Source organism: Pollachius pollachius, assembly GCF_949987615.1.
Source record: "Pollachius pollachius genome assembly, chromosome: 18".
NCBI classification, from domain to species: domain Eukaryota; kingdom Metazoa; phylum Chordata; class Actinopteri; order Gadiformes; family Gadidae; genus Pollachius; species Pollachius pollachius.
Window position 1 is genome coordinate 8,140,439 of NC_136951.1, and position 20,671 is coordinate 8,161,109.

Below are 20,671 nucleotides of genomic sequence, written 5' to 3' on the forward strand. Positions count from 1 at the left end.
AGTTGGGTGCCATACGAGGTCATCGAGGAAACATTGAAGGCTGTATTCTACTACTGTCATGAGGCAAGAAAATCTACTGGTAGAATGTCAACACATCGGACCTGAGGCAAATGAGAAGGGGATTTCCATTTAGTTACCATGGCAACCCAAGTCACACAGACAGTCATTTCGATTTCAAACTAAAGAAGATTGAACTTGAACGCACACGCACACACACACACACACACAAGAAAGAAAGAGGTATTTAAACATCACAGCATGAGACCTAGAGAGCCTGGTTCTGTCTCTTGGGGGCCACACTCTCCCTGAATATGAGGCAGAGAGACCCTGACAGACAAGAACGACCGGCAGATAGACAGACAGAGACAGACACAGACAGACAGGAGGAGATGCACAATAGAGATTGTGAGCGGTAGAGAGATGAAGAGGTAGAAGTAGGCCTCAGGTTGGTGTGAGGCCAACCAATTTGTTTGAAGCATTCCTCTTCCTTTCCTTTCGTTTGTTCTGTTTTTAATGGCGTCTCATCGTCACACGATGAGACGCCATTAAAAACAGAACAAAGGAAAGGAAAGAAGGAAAGAAAAAGCCAAACAAACTCTGGTGTGCACCAGTAGTCATTAGTGTGTGTGTGTGTGTGTGTCCGTGTGTGTACCTGTATGACGGGTCGGGTCCAGGTGGTGGAGCGACTGTTGTGGTTGACGAAGTAGGTGCGCCCCTTGCCGTCCTTCCTCTCTTCCCACCCGGTGGGCAGGATCGGCGGGGTCAGACTGAAGGCTGCCGCCGCCGAGGGAGACTGGGGGTCACACACACACACACACACACACACACACACACACACACACACACACACACACACACACACACACACACACACACACACACACACACACACACACACACACACACACACACACACACACACACACACACGGTGGGGGGGGGTTATGTCTCAGGACGAGTTTTCTCTTTATTATTTTTAAACGGTCGTCCGTCAGTGGTGCTTAGTGGTGAGGATTCCTGTTTGATTTATGTTTCACAGCTGCTCTGCCACTTCCCACTTTTTGAGGACAGGAAAAAAAAACGTTATTCATTCAGGGCAACATTTTTGGAGTTTGTTTATGGTGGTGTTTTTTCCAGAAACAAACCGTGTACCAGACAACCGTGGTTAGCATACCGGGCTGGTATTAAGCATGAAGACACAAGCTGGAGTTGGTGGCTGATGCAACACACACACACACACACACACACACACACACACACCGAGTCCACAAAAACAACCACAAGACAAGGAGCACAACAACACCCATGACCACGTGGAACAGATGGTACGCATTTAGGTTTCCCTGGACAGAAAACCCTTCATGGCGGCCCAGTTACCTTTGTAACGGTTCTCCAAAGCTTTAGCCGAACAAAAAGTTACCTTATTTATTTATTTAATAATATTATATTGGATTATGGTAGATTATGGTCAAAATTGTATATTAACTGATTTACTTATTACTTATTTACTTAGATTTATTTTTGTGTATTTATTATGTCTTGATTTAAGTGTTTTATAGGACATCATTGAAACAGGGTAAACTTCAATATAAACTTGTGTTCAGTCTTTCATTCCGGCGCCTTCTTAAAAAGGCGGGGGGGCTCCCAGACCCACCAAAGGGATGACTGGGATCCCGGGCATATCTTTCACTCAGCGCCACACTGAATGACAGTCCAGAGGGGAGGGTCCCGGGGGAAAAGAAACAACGAGTTTGTGTGGAATGTAAACGGAGACATTACCATGGGCTCCTCAACGCCTGTTACTGTCTGAGCTCTGGTTCTTCTGCTCTGGGAGCTGGGCGTCTGGCAGACAACAGGGGAGAACGGGGTCTTTAGTGTTAGGTGGAGGGAGGGGGTATCGGTCATGAGTGGGGGGGGAGAGCAGGAAGGGAGCCAGTGAGAGGGAAAATGAGTGAACTGTGAATTGAGAGATGTGCTTTGTGATCAGGGAGGTGGGTCGTGGCCATATATGGTCAAGGTAGGAGAGGAAGCAAGCAGGGTCAGATCTTAAAGGAGTTAGCGTCAGGCTTTTTGATTTGATGAAGGAGGAAAAGCATCCCATAATCATGGCTGGGGAGGGGTAATGGTGGGTAATTGGGAGGGCTGTGGAAAGTACAGAAGTAAAGAGTAGAGAGTGAGGAAATAAAGTGCTTTAAATCGTTGATTCTATTTTTGAAGAAATTAATCAAGATTAGTTTTTGCGGGATATTGTTCTGATTTATTCAAACATACTGTTAACACTGATTACTTTGAGCTAAAGACACATCTGTTTTCTTACTAAAAACAATGCAAACACATGCCAATGTGTCCTGCTGATTTCCATGAAATACAAGCTGTTTTCTTGAAAATGTTATTTACCATAAGACCTCAGAGGATGACTGGTGGACAAAACTTACTCAGAAGAAAGGAATCAACCTTTTTTTCCATAAGTATGCTTGCTTCTAACCATAATTGCTTGTTACCAAGAGTTTGATTCTATTCACCTGGCAGCTGGCTTAATGCTACTAACAAAAAAACAAAAATGCTTTTCATTCTATATTCTACTGGGGACTCAGTGTCAGTATGTTGATCCGTACCGAGACCCTCACCCATTCATTTTGGAGTTATGCAATAACACCCCCCTCCCCTTGTGTGCTCCTTAAGACTACATTACATTTGATGTTTGGATTATTATGAATACCATCAGTTCATTTAGCAGACGCTTTCATCTACAGGGACGTAAAGTGATTAATCGTGTTATTTTAGATACAGGTCATTAATGGGAGGGTAGGGGTTATGGCATCTTGCTCAGGGATGCCTTCAGGCAGACTGTCGGGGGAACAAAAACTAGGATACGAACACAGAACCTTTCCGATGGGAATCCAACACCCTAACCACCAAACACAACCATGTATCAAATATGAGCCACTGGTTGCCTCAGAGACCAAAATGAGCGTTGAAAACCACTGGACCTGACTATGTGATTCTGCCTCATCCTCTCAGCTTTTAACCACATTAAACAGACCCAGTAAGCTTCTACTGGCGTGACCCCTCGGGTCCATTAGATCATAAATCTCATGTATATAGACATTCAGAAGCACATCGGCATTAGGAGAGGGCCGCGTTTGTTCCAACTCAGAAGTAACCAATGCCCTCTCACATCTTCCATTACTCACTCATTCTCTCACTCACCCATTTCCCCCCGCTTCAGGAAAAAGCAAAACCTGAGCACAAAATGTGAAGATTATGCATTTATTCTGATGGCTTTTCATCCCGAGCGCCAACTGTTGTCCATAAAGTAGTCATTTGAGGCTAAGTCCAACATCGCCAGCTGTACTTTGCAATCTGCTGCCTCTGGGTTGGTTTGACAACGCCAGGCTGGCCACTGTTAGGCATCCCAGAGAGGAACAACGCATTACTCAGATGGTCCCATGACTAGCCTTTAGCTCATGGCTAAGTGACTGTTACAATCAAACCATTCTGCGGGGTGGCTGTTTTCTCTGTCAATTGATTGCCCCAAAAAAGGGGTCAATCTAGGTGTAAGCGGCAAGAAGTGGGAGTTTGTATTCTGCCAGCTCAGAGCTGCAGATGTCTCAAAGACAAAACAAAAAAGACATAATATCGACTCCAGATCTCGATGACTCAGAATCCTGGCACCCTTGAATGGGCGGCTTGTCTCCCAACTTTCATCAAGCCCCCCCGCCCCCCCTCACTTCACAGCACTTGACTCGAGTGATTGCAAATAGTGTGCTGCTGTGGCTCCCTGATGGACCGACTGGACTGTGGTGTAACGTGTACAGCTGGACCACTGCCAGGGGCCGAGAACTTTGGAAGTATGGAAGAAAGAGTTCTTCATAAGTAGAGAGATCTTAACAGTGAACCAGCAGTACAGTGGAGTTCTTCATAAGTAGAGGGATCTTAACAGTGACTCGTCAGTACAGAATAGTTCTTAATTAAACTTAGGAATCTTAACAGTGACTCAGCAGAACAGTAGAGTTCTTAATAAGCACACCAAACAGTGACTCAGCAGAATAGTAGAGTTCTTAATAAGTAGCGGGACCTTAACAGTGACTCAGCACAACAGTAGAGTTCTTAATAAGTAGCGGGACCTTAACAGTGACTCATCAGTACAGTAGAGTTCTTAATTAAGTAGAGGGACCTTAACAGTGACTCAGCAGAACAGTAGAGTTCTTAATAAGTAGCGGGACCTTAACAGTGACTCATCAGTACAGTAGAGTTCTTAATTAAACATAGGGATCATCACAGTGACTCAGAAGAACAGTAGAGTTCTTAATAAGTAGACCTAACAGAGACTAATCAGTACAGTAGAGTTCTTAATAAGTAGAGGGACCCTAACAGTGACTCATCTGGACAGTAGAGTTCTTAATTAGTATAGGGACCTTAACAGTGACTCATCAGTACAGTAGAGTTCCTAATAAATTGTCCTAACAGTGACTCATCAGTACCGTAGAGTTCTCTATTTATATAAACAGTGATCTTAACAGTGTCTGATCTTAATAAGACTTGAGTTCTTAATAAGTAGAGAGCTTTATAAATATTAACAGTGACTCATAAGTAGAGCTGAGTTCTTAATAAGCATTGGGACCTTTACACTCTTCATACAGATTAGAGTTCTTCAGAAGTAGATGGGCTTTAATAGTGAATCATCAGGAGAGGGGAGTGGAAAGGAGAGAAGAGAGACAAGCTGTGGGAGAGAGGAATGGGAGGACGCTGTGCGCTAGTAGTCCATAGTCCACAGGGAGTGAATAAAAGAGTGAAAGGGAATTGTGACAATCAAGTGTGTGAAAAGCTGCGACCGGATAAAGAAATTCCGTGGGAGGAGGAGGAGGAAGAGGAGGAGGAGGAGGAGGAGGAGGAGGAGGAGGAGGAGGAAGAGGCAGCGATGACTACACAGTATCAAGTGTAGAGTAAAATGAGGACATGGGTATATGACACATAATAACACAGATGTATGACAACAAGCACAACAACATAGAAAACACAAAACTCAACAGGTGAACAACCATGTGTGCCCACCATTTAACGTACCAAATGCAATCCCTTTGACTATATGCATAGCACTGGAAATGTTTAGCACTGAGAACGACAGGAAACAGAGAGAAGAGTAGGAAGGAAGTGGTGAGGAGAAGGGGAGAAATGAGGGGTAGGAAGAGGGGAGGAGAAAGGAGAGAGAGGAGGGGAGAGAAGTGAGCTGAGAAGGAGGAGAGAAGAAAGAAAGGAAGGGGAGAGGAGAAGGAGGAGAGGGAGAGAAGAGTTGTGGAACGGAGGAAAGGGAGAAGGTAAGAAGTGGTGAGGGGAATAGGTGGAGAACAGAGGATGAGATTGGTACCGTCAGTGGTGGAGGCTGAGCCTGATCGCTGACTCCATCCGTCATGCTGGAGGAGCGAAGTCTATCGGACAGCTGGCCCTGTGCAGACACCAGGAATTATGGACTGCTCATCCTCTTCTTTTTATTCATGGGAAATCAATACGCTCCTTCATTTTCATGCCACGACTTCAAAGCATCGGCGTGTCTTTGTCTTTTTCAGCCCTACCTGGACAGAAGCTGGTCCTGGGTCTTCTCCATTGGTCTCGGGCTGGAAAGAGAGTCTGAGCTCCTCAGAGTACTCCTGGGGGGGACCCGGGGACTGGGGGGGCTGGGAGGGCATGATGATGGAAGAGGAGGTGGAAGGAGGGCCGGGGTGCTCATTGGGATCCTCTTCTGAGATCAGCTCCCATAGCTAGAGGAAGGGCGATATGTAGTCAAGATCAATAGAGTAGTTACCTATAGTATGTGTGTGCCTGTATTTATGTTTGCCTGCATGCCTTATTGAATGCATGCCTGCGTGCCTGTGTGCCTGTATGCATACATGTATGTATGCCTGCATACCTGAATGTGTGCCTGTATGTATGTATGTATGCGTGTATGTATGTCTGCCTGCACGCCTGTATGTATGGCTGCATTCCCGTCTGTATTCCTGCATGTATGCATGTATACATGCGTGTGTGTGTGCGTGCGTGCGTGTGTGCCTGCGTGTGTTTGTCCCTCCGCCTCACGTTGTCCAGGTCCCTGCTGGGTTCCATGTGCTCGTTCTCCAGGTCCTCGCTGATGTGTCTCCGGGAGCGGAACACGCGGTGCGCCTCCTGGTGGATCTGCCGCTGCTGGCTGTCGTTCTCACTCTCCGAAATCACATCCCTGCATGGGCATACAGACATCAATATAAAGTTAGGGGTTAGGAATACACACATCCACACCCAGCCAGGAGTAAGGGGTTAGGAATACACACATCCACCTAGCCAGGAGTAAGGGGTTAGGAATACACACATCCACCTAGCCAGGAGTAAGGGGTTAGGAATACACACATCCACCCAGCCAGGAGTAAGGGGTTAGGAATACACACATTCACACCCAGCCAGGAGTAAGGGGTTAGGAATACACACATCCACCCAGCCAGGAGTAAGGGGTTAGGAATACACACATCCACCCAGCCAGGAGTAAGGGGTTCCCTTTGCCTTAGGACCAACCAATGCCAAGAACCTACATTCATGAATATACTTATAAAGCATATATTAATGGTATTAATTAGAGTGGTTTTTAGGGTGGTAGGTTTGGGTGTTTGCTTCCCATGTCCAAAGTCTACCCCTAGGCCACCCTCGTGCCAGATGCCCTAATGCCTCAGATGTCCTAACCCTATCTGCCCCTTAATTACACGTATCTGCACCATATAGATAAAAGCACCTGCTCCATGACTAAACAGTAATCGTAAGTAGCAGTTCTATCCAAGGGCTGACGACGTGTTTGTTCCCATTTTCTTCAAAACCTGAATGTGGATAGCACTCCAAGAACCCAGGCAGAACAGTAACGGGTGGTAAACGTCAAACAGGAGAGCCGAGAGCGAGGGGGCCTACATGTTGGTGGGGCGCTTCCACTGCGTGGAGCGGTTGTTGTGGTTGACGAAGTAGGTGCGGCCCAGGTTGTCCACCTTCTCCTCCCAGCCGGGGGGCAGGGGGGGCACCAGCTGCTGGGGTCTCTGGTTCCCCTGCTCGCTGGTCTCCTCCCAGCCCTAATGGAACCAAGGGGCACACATGGAACAATTATTAACAAAAGAAATGTATGAAATCATCTGTAATACAATTTGTGGTTATAGTCTTATCATTATATTTTTGTACTTGTAAGATGCTATGGATAAAAGTGTCACCTAAATGCCCTAAATATAAATAAAAATAAACTGTTCTGTTTAAAACAATTAATGGTATTGTAGGTCATTTCTTCCGCTAGGGGTCACTCAATCAAAACAATATCAAAGGACCTATTTTGATGACGTATGAAGTAGCGTGGGAACATGGGAGTGGTTGTCGGTGTGTTGAATTTCACATATTGTTGTGTAGTGTTCAAGCGTTAGTTTTGGGGGGACGGAAAGACGGGACGCACATAGGATGTATATAATACAGTTAAACTGAATTTCCATATGTTTATTGGTGGAAACCATCACAGACTTCTGTCACACCCCCAAAAAACGCTTTGTTGGTCTTCATGGCATCCCTCAAACTGATCCTTGAACTCCAGTTGACTCTATTAATGAGTTCGGCCAGCGGTCTTCTCTGCTGGGGAAAGCCAACAACACTCCTTCATCCCGCACATGATCATGTTTTGATTCAGGGTGGTGTGCAAGGAGAGGAGGGGCTATTTTAAGACGGTCTGTTGCTAGTGTGTTGGTGAGAGAGAGAGGGAGTGTGTTGCTGGCAGCGCTACAATTCAATATGAAATATAAAAAGATATTATAATAAATGACCAGCCCATGTTGAGTCTATGTTAGGGAAATGCTGGAGTAACTTGATGGCTAGCATGAGCCTCTTGACAAAGAGGTCATAGTCAGCTAGATCCGTATTGAAATATCATATTAATAAATTAGGACTCTACTGGATTAACATTTTGGTCGTTTTCTCTGGAGGTTAGGGGGTAAAGGGCATATGACACCATTGACATGCATCCAAATGTAGTTGGAAAAATATTTTGGAAAAAATATGGATATCATTTTTACATCTGTCACTACCTCAAATTCAGCTGACCAGCTAAAGATGAATGAAGGTGAATATAATCAAAAGTTGGAGGAAACAACCTTTCTTGAATAAGTCATATATAGGGGCATGAAAAAAACAAAACAACAAAAATATTCATTTTCTCAGATTCAGCACTTCTTTGCGACACATGACCAACATTGCGTGTTCAAACGGTGAAACTACACCAACCTAAAAATTATGAAGTTGAGGTTTAGCTCACCTCTGCTTCCTCCCTGACGTCGCCCACTTCCTCTTCCTGTCCATCCTGGTTGGGCAGGTACGCCATCTTCAACCGCAGGTACCCCTTCACCCGGGACTTGTGACTGGACGACCAACACAGATAGCAACACACGCCAATTTATAATAAACAAACTAATAAAACTATGGACCAAAACAATGGCCTATTTGGTGGGAGCTCTGTTTAAGCTCCTTAGTTCGGTCGTCGGTTAGAAGCGAAGGGGACTTTCCCCAGAACTAGCCTTTTGGCAGTCGGTGCTAACTGCCACTGGTAGCCCTTGAAGGACCTTCGCATTGTCGTATTTGGTGTACCAAGAAAAAATAAAAATGACCGCTGTAACACCGCAAGATCGTCACTCGCTTAACAATTTTTCACCGGCCATTTTGTTCTTTTTCGTTTCTCCATTTCTTCCCACGGTTGAGTTAATGAGTACCGTCCTTCCAAAACTCACCTTCTAGGCCGTAGGAGGAAGTCTTTAAATGTGTACGGTCGCTCCATGGCGGGGTCTTCCGTCTGCAAAACGACATGGTGTGCTTTTGTTAACGACACAATATAATACAATAGAAGAACACAATCCTAGAGGAAACAGGACGGAGTTACTGTGGAGGGATATCACTGCTCAGATCAGTCAGTGTGGACCATGTGCAATTCAGATCACCCCAGGAGCGGTGATGCAAGCCCATGGTGACTTAAGTTACATTTTGAATAGCAGAATAGTTGTTCCAACACTTGCTGTGTTAACTTCTAACTGTAAATCATACTTAAAAGTGAGGGATTATTTTATCGGTACTGGCTTCTTGATACAGCCAGGTTATTTCATAAGACGGCGGAAAAAAACAACTAAAAACGCATTAGAAGCAGGCAACATCCATCAAGTCAGCTTTAGCTCAGTCATAACGGTATTAAGTTATGCCTCTGGATCAATGGCGGTACTTGTTCTGATGCTTTGGGAGTTTAGCCAACACTTATAATAAATAACCAGCCCCAGGAAACCTCAAGTTGACAGGCCCATTGAGGAATATGATAAAGAAGTCATCCCTATCCATCCATCCATATACACAGAGAGAGAGAGAGAGAGAGAGAGAGAGAGAGAGAGAGAGAGAGAGAGAGAGAGAGAGAGAGAGAGAGAGAGAGAGAGAGAGAGAGAGAGAGAGAGAGAGAGAGAGAGAGAGAGAGAGAGAGAGAGAGAGAGAGAGAGAGAGCCCATGCTAGCCAGGCCACTTTTAACCAAGCCAGCGTAGCAAAACTCGAATTCTGAGTCATGTCGACTTCGCCAGCCAGAGAGACACAAGAGGAAATGACTCGCTGAGATGTTGTAAAGAAATAAATACACACACACACACAAAAAGACACACATTCCCGCTCAAGACAAAATTGATATATTACACCAGATCACAGAAATAGACCCAAAATACTCTTGGGCCACTTTAAAAAAGAAAAGGCCTGAAAAGCGTTTGTCTGGTCTACCTCGGCCAAACCAAAGTGAGTCAGCAGCTGGCAGCGGACCGCGGCTCCTGTAAATCCTTAATCACGTGCGAGGAGGCGAGTGCAACGTTTAATAATTAACCCTGTAGCCCGGCACCGGGAGATTCCTGGAAGTTTTAGAACTTCTAAAAGGACATCAGAGAGGGCCTTCGCTCCCTTGGGGGGGGGGGGGGGGGGGGGGGGGGGGGGGGGAGAGCGAGCCGTCGGTCCACGTTTCCTATGGGGGCATAACACGAGTCAGCCTTATAAAGCATTAAATTAACTTCTTGGCCGAGACACGCCGTGGCTTTGGTTGCGGATTCTTTCATTGCTGGTGTTTGTTCTGCAGTGTGTGTCTCTGTGACTGGTTTATTGCTTCGCTCGAGGAGTCGTTCACATGCTTTTAGAATAAATAATAATCTTGGAGTTATACTAAATATGAGCATTGCGATTTTTGCTATTTTGTTGTTATTGTAGAATTATTATTATTAGCGTTATTATTGACATTATCGTGGCAACACTACCACTAAACAAACATGGATCTAAACTTCTAAAGCAGTTCTTGTTGTCAAGAACATCAAAAAGTTAATAAATCAATAGCTTACCAACAATCAACCAATCAAAGCTCCTCCTATCAGGAAACCTTGACTAGCTCTCCCCTCCACCCCGCTTCCTTTGTTTACGCATAATTTAGCAATCATTCTATTTTTAAAAGACAGGACTCCCTTGGTCCCTTGATTACAGCGAATGGCCGCCTAGTGTGGCACCCTGGTCCATTCGGTTCTTCTACACTACGATACGCCCCAAACTAGGCCTGACCTCTGTAGAAGTCAACCCGGTTGGCCCACAGAGATAGAAAACAGAGCATTGTGAACTCTCCCTAGCGACAGCTGAGCTCCAACATTGTCGTACACAACAGTTAGAAAGAGAATTGTCCTACACAACTGTTAGAAAGAGGGAAAGTCGATGAGGGAGATAAAGAGAGATCACCCATCTATCTATAGGGTCGTACACTGCCAAAAATGACCCCTTTATGACCTAGTTTGATTACCTCAACCCTATCCTGAACATTACCTAATTTTATTCTATTTGCATTGTTAAAGAAAAAAAACATTGTAAAAGATACACACATTTGTTCTAACTTTATTTTGAATCCTATGTTGCATCTTATTGTACGTCCTGTGCTTTGACAATCCAAATCCCTTTGACTATGGCAGTGTCAGGGAGGTAGGGAGGTGGGGAGAAAGCAAGAGAGTGAGAGCGAGACCCTACTCACCGCCAAGTGACTGAGAGGCACATCGACTTGTCCAAGGAAATCATCTCTTGTCTGGGGGGAAAAGAAACAACAAAACCAAAACATGTACATACAACTTTTAAACACCTGCATTTAGAAGTAAATACAATTCCGTCTGGGGAATACCAAAAGCATGAGCTAAATGTTGAGCAGGATTTAGACAGGAAAATAGAGGGAAAAACCACAAAATTGAATGGGGTTTATGAAGTCCAGCAAAAGAAAAATCCAGGAACACAGTGTATATTACACATAGACAGAGCGACGGAGAGGGAGAGAGTGAGAGCGAGATTCATATTAAATATCCCCAGCAGCCTTAAGCCCTATCCTTGAATAACTGTACAAATCTGGAGACAAGCATCACTTCAGCAATTCAACTGGGTTTAAGGAATACATGTACCACATGGATCTTTAACCCAAATACTACAATTCAATGTCTTCTTTATTCCCATTTGAATTTATGGTGGCAGCTGTGCTGCTCCCGGGTACCCATCCCTATTCATTAAAAGGGCAAGGATTGTACAAGTGTTCAAGCAACAGGCTTTAGACTGGGGATTCTTTATATGGAGGTCATTGAGACAGGAATCACTTGAGACGGGACCAGAAATCAGTTCACCCAGCAGGATAAAAGGACAACACCCACCATCACCCAATATACAGTACAGGTCAGGGGCCACACAGCCAGGGAGAGGAGGTGGCAACGGACAGCAAGCTGATGGAAAGGTGGTGTGTGATTGTGTGTGTGTGTGTGTGTATGTGTGTGCGTTTCAGTATGAGTGTGTGAGTGCATGTTCATGAGTCTGTGTGCGTGTGTACGAATGCATGTGTACAAATGTGTGTGTGTGTGTGTGTGTGTGTGTGCGCGAATGTGTTTGTACGATTGTGTGTGTGTGTGTGTGTGTGTACGAATGTGTTTGTACGATTGTGTGTATATGTGTGTGTGCGCGCGTGCAGTGCAATCAATACAAATTCTCCCTCATACACCTATTGATAGCAATTGCAGGAAAGTCGGCACGAGTGATTTAGCCACATAGCAGTGAGCCCCTTCTTGAATGGACACAACGATTACCTGCCCAATGTGGAACAGTCCATTCTTGGTAGAGCCCTGCGTGAGTGGGGGGGGAAACAATTCATTTAGACAACAAGAAGTTCTGTAGACAGCGATGGAAACGGTCATCGTATGGAGTTCTGCTGCTTGTATCGATCCATGAATAAAAACAGGACGTTCTGTTGAACTGCAATCAAGGTACAATAAAAAAGCAAATAGGAAGCCAGATCATCATAAAGATACACAGTAGTCAAGAGAAAGAGGAGTGGGCCGACAGAGAGCAACGCTGTGGCTGCGTTCTGCAGGGTGGTGGGGCCGGCGCAGGACCCCAACTCCCAGCTTTAGTTTGTTTACATTTCTGGAATACAATGGGTCAGCCGCCACTGACAAACAGATCAACAAGCAGTTAAAACAAGCTCCAGACATACTTGTGTAATTAGTTAAACACACATACGGGTAAACACCCACGAGTGCACACTTGAATGAGCACAGAAATGTACACAGACACACACATCATGCACTCTGGCAAGATTGGGCTACTGATACGAAAATAAAAGCGTTATTTGGAAAAAGCCCACAGCTGTGACTCTAATGTTGCAGGTAATTACAGCCTTTGGACCTAAAGTCATAAAACAAGTTTGAGAAGTGCTGGTCTGGTACGTGGAGGGTATTTTTCCACAACATTCCCTCCACTGGCACTTTAAAAGACCTGTGGCCCATGCTGACAGGGATAATTTGCAGAGTCATCACAGGGTCACAGAGTGAGACCACAGCTCGCTCTCCCACTCTTATCTCTCTCTCTCTCTCTCTCTCAGGACCAGATTACGATCAATCATTCCATAGTCGATTAAGATAATAGACGCAGGAATGTCACAGGAAAATATGCTCACAGGGACGGAACAGAAAGGATACAGAGAGCTCGCCCACAGATGTCTGGGCTTGGAAGCGGGCGTTAATAGGCTAGAACACTTTTTTGATTCTATAAACAAGTCGGCCTACGTGGGTATGTTGTGTTAGTTTGGACAAATAACTGTCCGTCTGTCCGCCAAACAACTGCCCGACCACATCGGGAAACCAGAAATGTGTTGGGCAGCCGCAGACTTTATTAACGGAAAATGGGTGTTCGTAAACCACTCAGAGCGCACCTTTGAAAAGCGTCTCTCCAGTCAAAGTGGTGGGACCGCACAGTGTGAATAAAGCACTATTTACACTAGAAACATTGCCTTCCAAAAGGTCAGCAAAACATCTGAGGAGAGAGGGGCAATAACAGGAACCATCCCAAGCACCCATCTAAGTCGTTAGATGTGTGCTGCGCCTCCATGCCTTCTCAGGTAGATTTAGTGTGCCCGACAGTCTGCCAGAGCTCTTTGTGAATGACAATGCAGGCAGGCTGGAGGAGGGGGCTTTAGTGGCGGGGCGGTGGAGGTCTTAACAGAGCTTTGACCAGGGCATGGCATGGCTGCATAACTGTCTGCAGCCAATCTGGTTGGCACAAACACAGACACACTCGCATGCATGCACGTGTGCCATGACATGCAGGGCTTTTGAAAGGTGTTGGGGAGGGGTGGGGGAGTTGTGTCATAGGGGGTCGGGGGGGGTTTGTAGGGTCTATATGAGGATTCCCTCTCTGGCATGGGACTCTGGTATGCCAGGAGGGGGAGTAGTGCGAAAATGAAACACAATGTGTTGCGAAATGTGTGAGGAAGACCGAAAAGGACAAGAGCAATTCACCATAGCAGGCGCATTGTTGCTGAAGGTGAAGGCGCTGTAATAGATATACAGCGGCATGACCAATGGCCCCAGCACGACTGCCAAGCTGTGGAAACCAAAACCAAAAGTGCTGTCACTCTGGCATATGAACGGGACTCTTCCAAGAAACCAAAACAAGACACTCGAAGAAACCATGAATAAACCAATAGCGGGTGGAAAATATTTTCTTTCTTTTCTAAATGGTGAAGCCAGGATAAAATATATGCAAGAATTATATAACTTGCACTTTTCAATTGACCATCACGACTTGCTAAGCCAGGGATAGACTTGCTTGAAGAAACTCGCTGTCAAATCCTTTTCCAAATAACCACAGTAGACGCATCAATACAGGCCCTAATGTCGTTTACTGCAGCATATGATCTGAAAATCCCTCTGGATATTCAGTACAGGCGCCTGAAGTTACTGAACAATGAAGTGTGGTTACCTATGAGTGTGGAGTGTGGAAAAATGTATAAATCACTCAACTGTTTACATCAAGAAGGTGTGAAATAGTAAACAGGCCGAGGATCGTTTAAAAAGGCAAAGATCATCGCTACCTCGCATGACTCGAGGCCTTCAGGCAATGTTGACACTGATATCTTGTTAGACTTCTTGATTGTCCTCAGGATTGTCCTGACGCCTCGGCCCCTAATGACCGGAGGAGCAGCTGTGAGCAAGAGAAACCCGTATCAGCCCAGACTCAAGACTCAGAAGAAAAGCCTGTCGGCCTGCTTTGAAATTCAACAACACTTGTTGAGAATCAGCCCGTGGCAGAGATGAGTGTAACCTCCAGCTGACTGCATTATGAAAATAAGTGGTCACACTCACCGTTGGAATAATTCAATTATAAGCACATCAGAAGGAGACAAGTGTGTCAAAAGGTTATGCAGTGTTTCCCTCCGTTCTCCCCCTTCTGTTCCTTTCATTAAAAGTATATTAGCTGATGTATGCAAAACTTCAAATGCCTGCGGGTGAAAGAGAACCCGGGGTGTGTGGTTTAGCCCCGGCTACGCAGAGCTCTCTGCTGCTCTTCCCAGAAGTCTACCTCCCTCTTCCCAATCAGACCCTGCATATCGCCCTGGTACGGCGGCTGTATGGCTTGAAATACTCACAGCTTCACTGTTAGTAAAATGCCTCTTCTACTACTACTATTACTACTACTGGTACGACTACTACTACAAAAACAACAACAGACCCCCATCTGAGTCATGGAAAAGTCAAGAATGATGACCCTTATTTGTCATATTTGAGGAAAACTCTACTGCACTACATGAACTTGCAAAACAGGATGTTTACAGTTGTTCCCAAACTAATTTGGATGGGTTTGACCTCTTATCACTACCTGACTGCAAATCCAAAGCCATGGACACAGCGCATTTAAGAAGCACAAAGTTTTAGTTTTTTTGTTCCTCATACACACGGTTTACCTTTGGGTTATTTTGTGTGAAGTCAGAGTCAACGTTCACGTTCTGACCTCGACTACCATTTGGGCTGAAGCATATCCTGAAATGAGGCTGTCTCCTCGGAGTTTCCCTTCGGATTTTGAAGGTGCAACCTTTAGCTCGGTCTTCTGTTTCCATCCTCTGCCGTGTCTCTGGCAGGCCGCAGTCCTCCTCATTAGCTTGACCCCCAGAACCCTGCTGTAGGTTTTCCACGGGCGGCCTCTGCTTTGAGGCCGTCCTCTCCAGTCTAATTCTGGGGTAACCAAACACTTGTCCGTCCCCGGGGTTGGCGAATCCCAGATTAGTGCACTCGTCCTGGGGTGAAGGGGACTGTTGCCCGGCCTGGTTCTGATCCTGGCTCTGATTCTGTTGCAGTTGAAACACAAGTCTCTGTGCTCCCCCGTTCCCCGTCCCGGGCCGGTCCGCGCCCTGCTGCTGGACGTACCATCCCAGCGGCCCGCCGGTCCCGCCGTAGGGCAGGATCCGGAGATGCTGGACCTCCGAACCGTCGGGGGAGTTCCTCTGGATACGGATGCCGCCGATGCTGATGCCGGCTTGACCCTGGTTGGGCCCGCCGTGTCCGTTGGACCCGATGCTGAAGACCCTGCGACCGGGCCGATCAGGCTCCGTGGGATGACTCCCCGGTGTGTCCGGGCTGGAGTACGGGGGTGGCGGTGGATATGGATAATCACTTAGCTCGCCTGGCTCCGTGTAGGCGGGAGCCGGCCCTGGAGGGGTGTAGCAGGGTGGCGGGTCGTCCTCCGCACATCCGTTGAACTCCTTACAGCCGGGCCTGCTGCCGGAGCGCTGGAGGGAGATCTGCATGGTGGAGCTCTTGGTGGTCCGCGGCTCGGCCGAGGGGGCGAGCTGGGGGATGAACATGGACGAGCTCCGTTTGAGCGCCGGTTCCGACCCCCATGGTGCAGCGCCGGACGGGCTGGAGAAGGACAGAGGCGACTGCTCCTGTGGTGACCCGGACACTGGGGGTGTCCGCATGCAGAACCTCATGGCATGGTTGCCGCCGTCCTCCTGCTGCTGCTGCTGCCGCTGCCTCCTCTCGCCGGAGTCTCCTTCGACCACCTCCAGCTCCGGAGCCGTGTTGCTGCGGCCCGAGCCGAAAAAAAGTCGCAGGCGGTGGGCCATTTTGTCCTGGGGACGGAGAGCTCGCGCTGCCTGGCTGCTTGCCGCTCCTCTGGCTTCTGTCTCGGCGTGTCGCTCACTTCTCCCACTTCTACGGCCAGCGGGCTGGCTGATCCCCTTTTACTCCTCTCCTTCTCACTCTCACCCCACCTCCCTTCCCCTCTCTCTCTCCCTCTAGCTCGCTCTTCCTCTGTCCCCTCCTCTTCAGAGTCTTTCAGGAACCTTCCCTCTGACAGTCAGCTGTATGAAATGTGGACCAGCAGCACACTCACCCCACACACATAAAAAGTTTAAGCGGAAAAGGCGCACTGAGACAAAAACCGACCACTTATTGGTACACACTTTAGTTTTGGGGGAAGTGGGGGAATGGGGGGGGGGGGGGGGGAGAGAGAGAGGGAGAAACTAAATAGAAGGATCCCTGTAAGCCAAGCTCCATGCACTAGCGAGCAATAGTGACCGGCAGCAGAAATAGCCTCAGCCCAGTGACAGCCAGCATTCCAGGGATGATTGGTTAAGAGTGGCTGGCACTCCTGGTTTCCGAGGTGACAGTAGGCTGCTTGTCAGTCACGTGATCACCAATGGCTGCCCTGCATCCAGTTACAAACGTATGTTGCCAACTGTTCCCCCCACCCCTTCTTTCAGGAGACCAACTCGGAGCCGGAGACTTTTTCATTACCGCCGAACGCTCTCTACGCATCTTAAAAAATCGATACTAAGAAAAGCGTTCCACTTAAGGTTATGTGCATTTGAACCTTGGAACATGAAAGACATCTCCGCCCATGCCAACACCTCCGTCTGTAAACAGTAGACTAGGAGCCAGGGGGGATGAGCAGCAGATGTTCTGGGTAGACCACCATACCTGGTCATTACCCCTTAAAGACACGCTTTGTGGGATATAACTGAAGTCATTGAAATGCAGGACCAGGTTAGGAAGAATGCAGCTGTGTGATACTGTTGTGACCAGCTGCTGCCAGAATTTACACAGAAACAAATATATGACATTGAAGAAAATTTAAAAAGCAGAGAATGGGTGTAGCTTCCATGAGACAAACTTCTAAGTGTGTCTCACAATTCAGTCAACACAGTACCATTCAGTCAATCAAATCAAAACCCACAGAGTGAGTGAATGGAGGCCAGAGAGGAGTGAACTATCCGGCATACAACAGGGCTGGCCCCAGGCTCAATTCTGTGGAGGGGGGGCTGATGTGATTTGTCTTCATGCAGAGATGGAACAGAGTGCAGATGATAATGTGGCCTTTGAGAGGCATGCAGTTGAAATAGTTGACGTCTTGTTCTGACTTTACTGCTGATGCAGCTTGGTGCTCAATTGGAGTCCTGAGAGTGCATCGAGTCAACGTCTCTGTGCACAAGTGAGCGGACAGACACTACGATTATCCATTGCTACCAAAGCCAGACGATAGGTCTACTTGTGGAGAATTCCCTGAATATCCAAGTGTAATGCATTGGGTCATTTTTAAGGAGAAATGTTCTGTGTAGGAATGAAAGGTCAAAGTAAGTACCACTGCCACTGGTACAAAGCCCAAACTAGTCTTTAACACCGTTATTATTGTAGTTATAATAGAATAATAGTTAGGTAGGGCCGCTTCATTTAAACACATAACGATCAGCCTACATCGCTGAGCCAGCCACACAGAACAAAGACGGACCACCTTACTCCTCAAACATCTCTCCTGTCAAATAGACCACAACATATTGCTACAGCACCAGAGGACCACCAAAAGGAAACAGTGGAAAGCGTTGGAGGTAAGGGGGAGGAGGTGCCTTGGCATGCAACAAAACACACATCACAACCTCCTCCTCCTCCTCCTCCTCCTCAGACATATAAGGAGACGACCGGGCTGTGCTTTGTCGTCGACGTCTGTACTGCGAGGCAGCCGAGGCCCGTTGCCAAGACGCCTCCCACCACATTTGGAAAAAAAACCAAAGCAAAACATTTTGCGACAGCGCCTGAACACTAATCAGCCCTCTCCGCACGCTGGCATCTCGATGGCGCATAAATCACCCGTCACCAAATCCCTTACGAGAAGCGGGAGGTGCAAATGTGCGAGAAAATCTGGTCGTATCGCTTTACACCGGAGGAGGGAGGCAATACAATCCCTGTGTTCTGTCTCTCTCTCTATGTGTGTACTGATCTGTCTAACCCACAGCAACAACACAGCGGGAACCTGCGCGTGTGTGTGTGTGTGTGTGTGTGTGTGTGTGCGTGTGTGTGTGTGTGTGTGCGTGCATCGAGTACCCAAAACAGAATGTGTACCAGATTGGGCCAGGAACACCCTGTCTCAGACTGGCCTGTCCTGTACAGTCATTCGCTGTGGCATTAAACTGGATATTCAGACCCCAGTTGGTATTAAAAAGACATTAGGTGAAAAAAAAAAAAAATCAAATACAATTTTGTGTTGTCACAGCTCTTAGCCATTATCCATAACCGACTCCAGGAAAAATGTTACTTTGCCTGGGGGGAACAGAGTTCGTCTGGCGAAGTGGGTAACCACATTACTGCCCCTTTCTGTTGAAACTACAAACGATTAGTCAAGGAAGGGAGGTACCATTGTTTTGTTACAACCTCAGCATCTTGCTTTGACCTTAAACGGAGTGAACTTTGATTCCCATGCAGCAGAAGGCCGCGATGGCCACACCTGTAGTTGGGCTGGTATACCCTATAGAGTTTATCACGCCATGATGATCGAACGTTGGTTATCACAATTATGTTACGGTTGTGCGTACGTGTTCGTAATCCAGCTCAAACAAGAAAAATTGTATATGCAGGGTAGAAGATGCCTTCGAGATGCATCTCAACGAGGAAGAAAAAATAAGTGAGGAGAAACAAAGTGTGATCTTACCAGTCTATTTTCATCAAACACCTCAAAGAGCAGTCTGTGATTCAGGGGACACACCTGCGTTTGCGAGGAAATGACAAGAGTCGTGATGTTAGAACAGTCATCCGGTGTTAATTGGAATGCCTTGAATATTTTCCTTACAAAAACCTACAGACAAAAGCAAACTGATTTTGCTTCTGTCTGTAGGTTAAGATCTGAATGATGATGCAAAATACTTTGACTAGACAATACAATAATCAATCATTTTTCCAGGGTAATAATTTCTGTGTGTTTGGTTAAAGTTTAAAACTAAATAAGTCTGTGAATGAGTATATTATTGATTAAAAAGAAAGACTAACAACTAGTGCATCTGAATTGTTTCAGATAAACTGAACAGAACTCACTCGAAAGTAGAACTCTTCGTTCCATTTGGGATTCAGGGTCTGGAAGGGAAGAGCAGACACAGTGGAAGGTTGGATTTATAGTTAACAACCACACACTGAGCGGGTCATCGCTGGTACATACAGAATAATTACCCAATAACCTTTGTCCTTGTTTGGAGGAAGAGAGAGAGTGAAAGAGAGAGAGAGAGAGAGAGAGAGAGAGAGAAAAAAAAGAGGGCAAAGCGAGAGCGAGAACCACTTGAACAATTAGTTGAACCTTGCGAGTTTCTAACTTTCTACACAGTGTGAAATGAATGTGTTATAGCAGGCGTTAGTCAAGCGAGTCAAACAGACTAGACACACAAATCGTTTGCTTATAAATTAAATCATGTTACCTAAACACTAATTCACACACGCAAAAAAAACTTTCTCCAATGATGTTGAGAAGATCAACAAAAAGACTAAGCAAATTTATTTGAGATGTCTAGGGTACATCTTTGCAACAGCTTGGCTGGTCTACCTCATTGGCCGCTGACTCTTGCTGTAGTATCTCTGGTTAGTGTTCGCACGTACCCGCTTGTCTGCCACAACGAGGCTAACAAAATGGCAGTTGGCTGTGTGTCCCTGTGCAAAATCGCATTTTCGCTTGCACACAATTCTAAATGGGTTGTTTTGTGCCCTGGTGATGAATACCCCGGTTGTGCTTGGCAGGGCTAACAAGCCCCATTACTTGCATGGGTCACTGGTGTCTTTAAGACTCATTTGCTGAACTAGGAAAAAATTGCACCCTTGTCACTCATTATTCGGTATCTGCTTTGCTCTGCCTCAGCATAAATGACATCACGTTGTGTGATGGGTTTTTTTCATGGGTTGGTGCAAATGAGTAGATTTTGAGTATACTTGTCGATCATGCTGTTTGGGTAAAATGTTGGGTTGGTTTCTTGCTTTGTTTACATTTCTGGCTAGGTTCAAATTTCCTATGTCAGCTATACTGCTGGCA

General features: G+C 46.4%; 1 protein-coding gene across 7 annotated transcripts in view; it reads right to left on the reverse strand.

Annotated features, from left to right (window-relative positions):
- nedd4l (NEDD4 like E3 ubiquitin protein ligase) overlaps positions 1–20,671 on the reverse strand; it is a 46,127-nt gene that overhangs the window by 16,792 nt on the left and 8,664 nt on the right. Inside the window, exons 4-15 of one of the 7 annotated variants that reach the window (XM_079755428.1) lie at positions 19,693–19,731; positions 19,313–19,366; positions 12,142–12,177; positions 11,058–11,108; positions 8,769–8,830; positions 8,300–8,402; positions 6,928–7,082; positions 6,076–6,214; positions 5,574–5,759; positions 5,369–5,446; positions 1,780–1,842; positions 653–793 (exon numbers count right to left, since the gene is read on the reverse strand). In XM_079755428.1, coding sequence (XP_079611554.1) covers positions 653–793; positions 1,780–1,842; positions 5,369–5,446; positions 5,574–5,759; positions 6,076–6,214; positions 6,928–7,082; positions 8,300–8,402; positions 8,769–8,830; positions 11,058–11,108; positions 12,142–12,177; positions 19,313–19,366; positions 19,693–19,731 — 1,107 coding nt within the window. Of the gene's footprint in view, positions 1–652; positions 794–1,779; positions 1,843–5,368; positions 5,447–5,573; positions 5,760–6,075; positions 6,215–6,927; positions 7,083–8,299; positions 8,410–8,766; positions 8,831–11,057; positions 11,109–12,141; positions 12,178–15,296; positions 16,523–19,312; positions 19,367–19,692; positions 19,732–20,671 lie in introns of those variants that run through there. The other 6 variants (XM_079755427.1, XM_079755430.1, XM_079755429.1 and 3 more) reach the window with 6 other exon arrangements.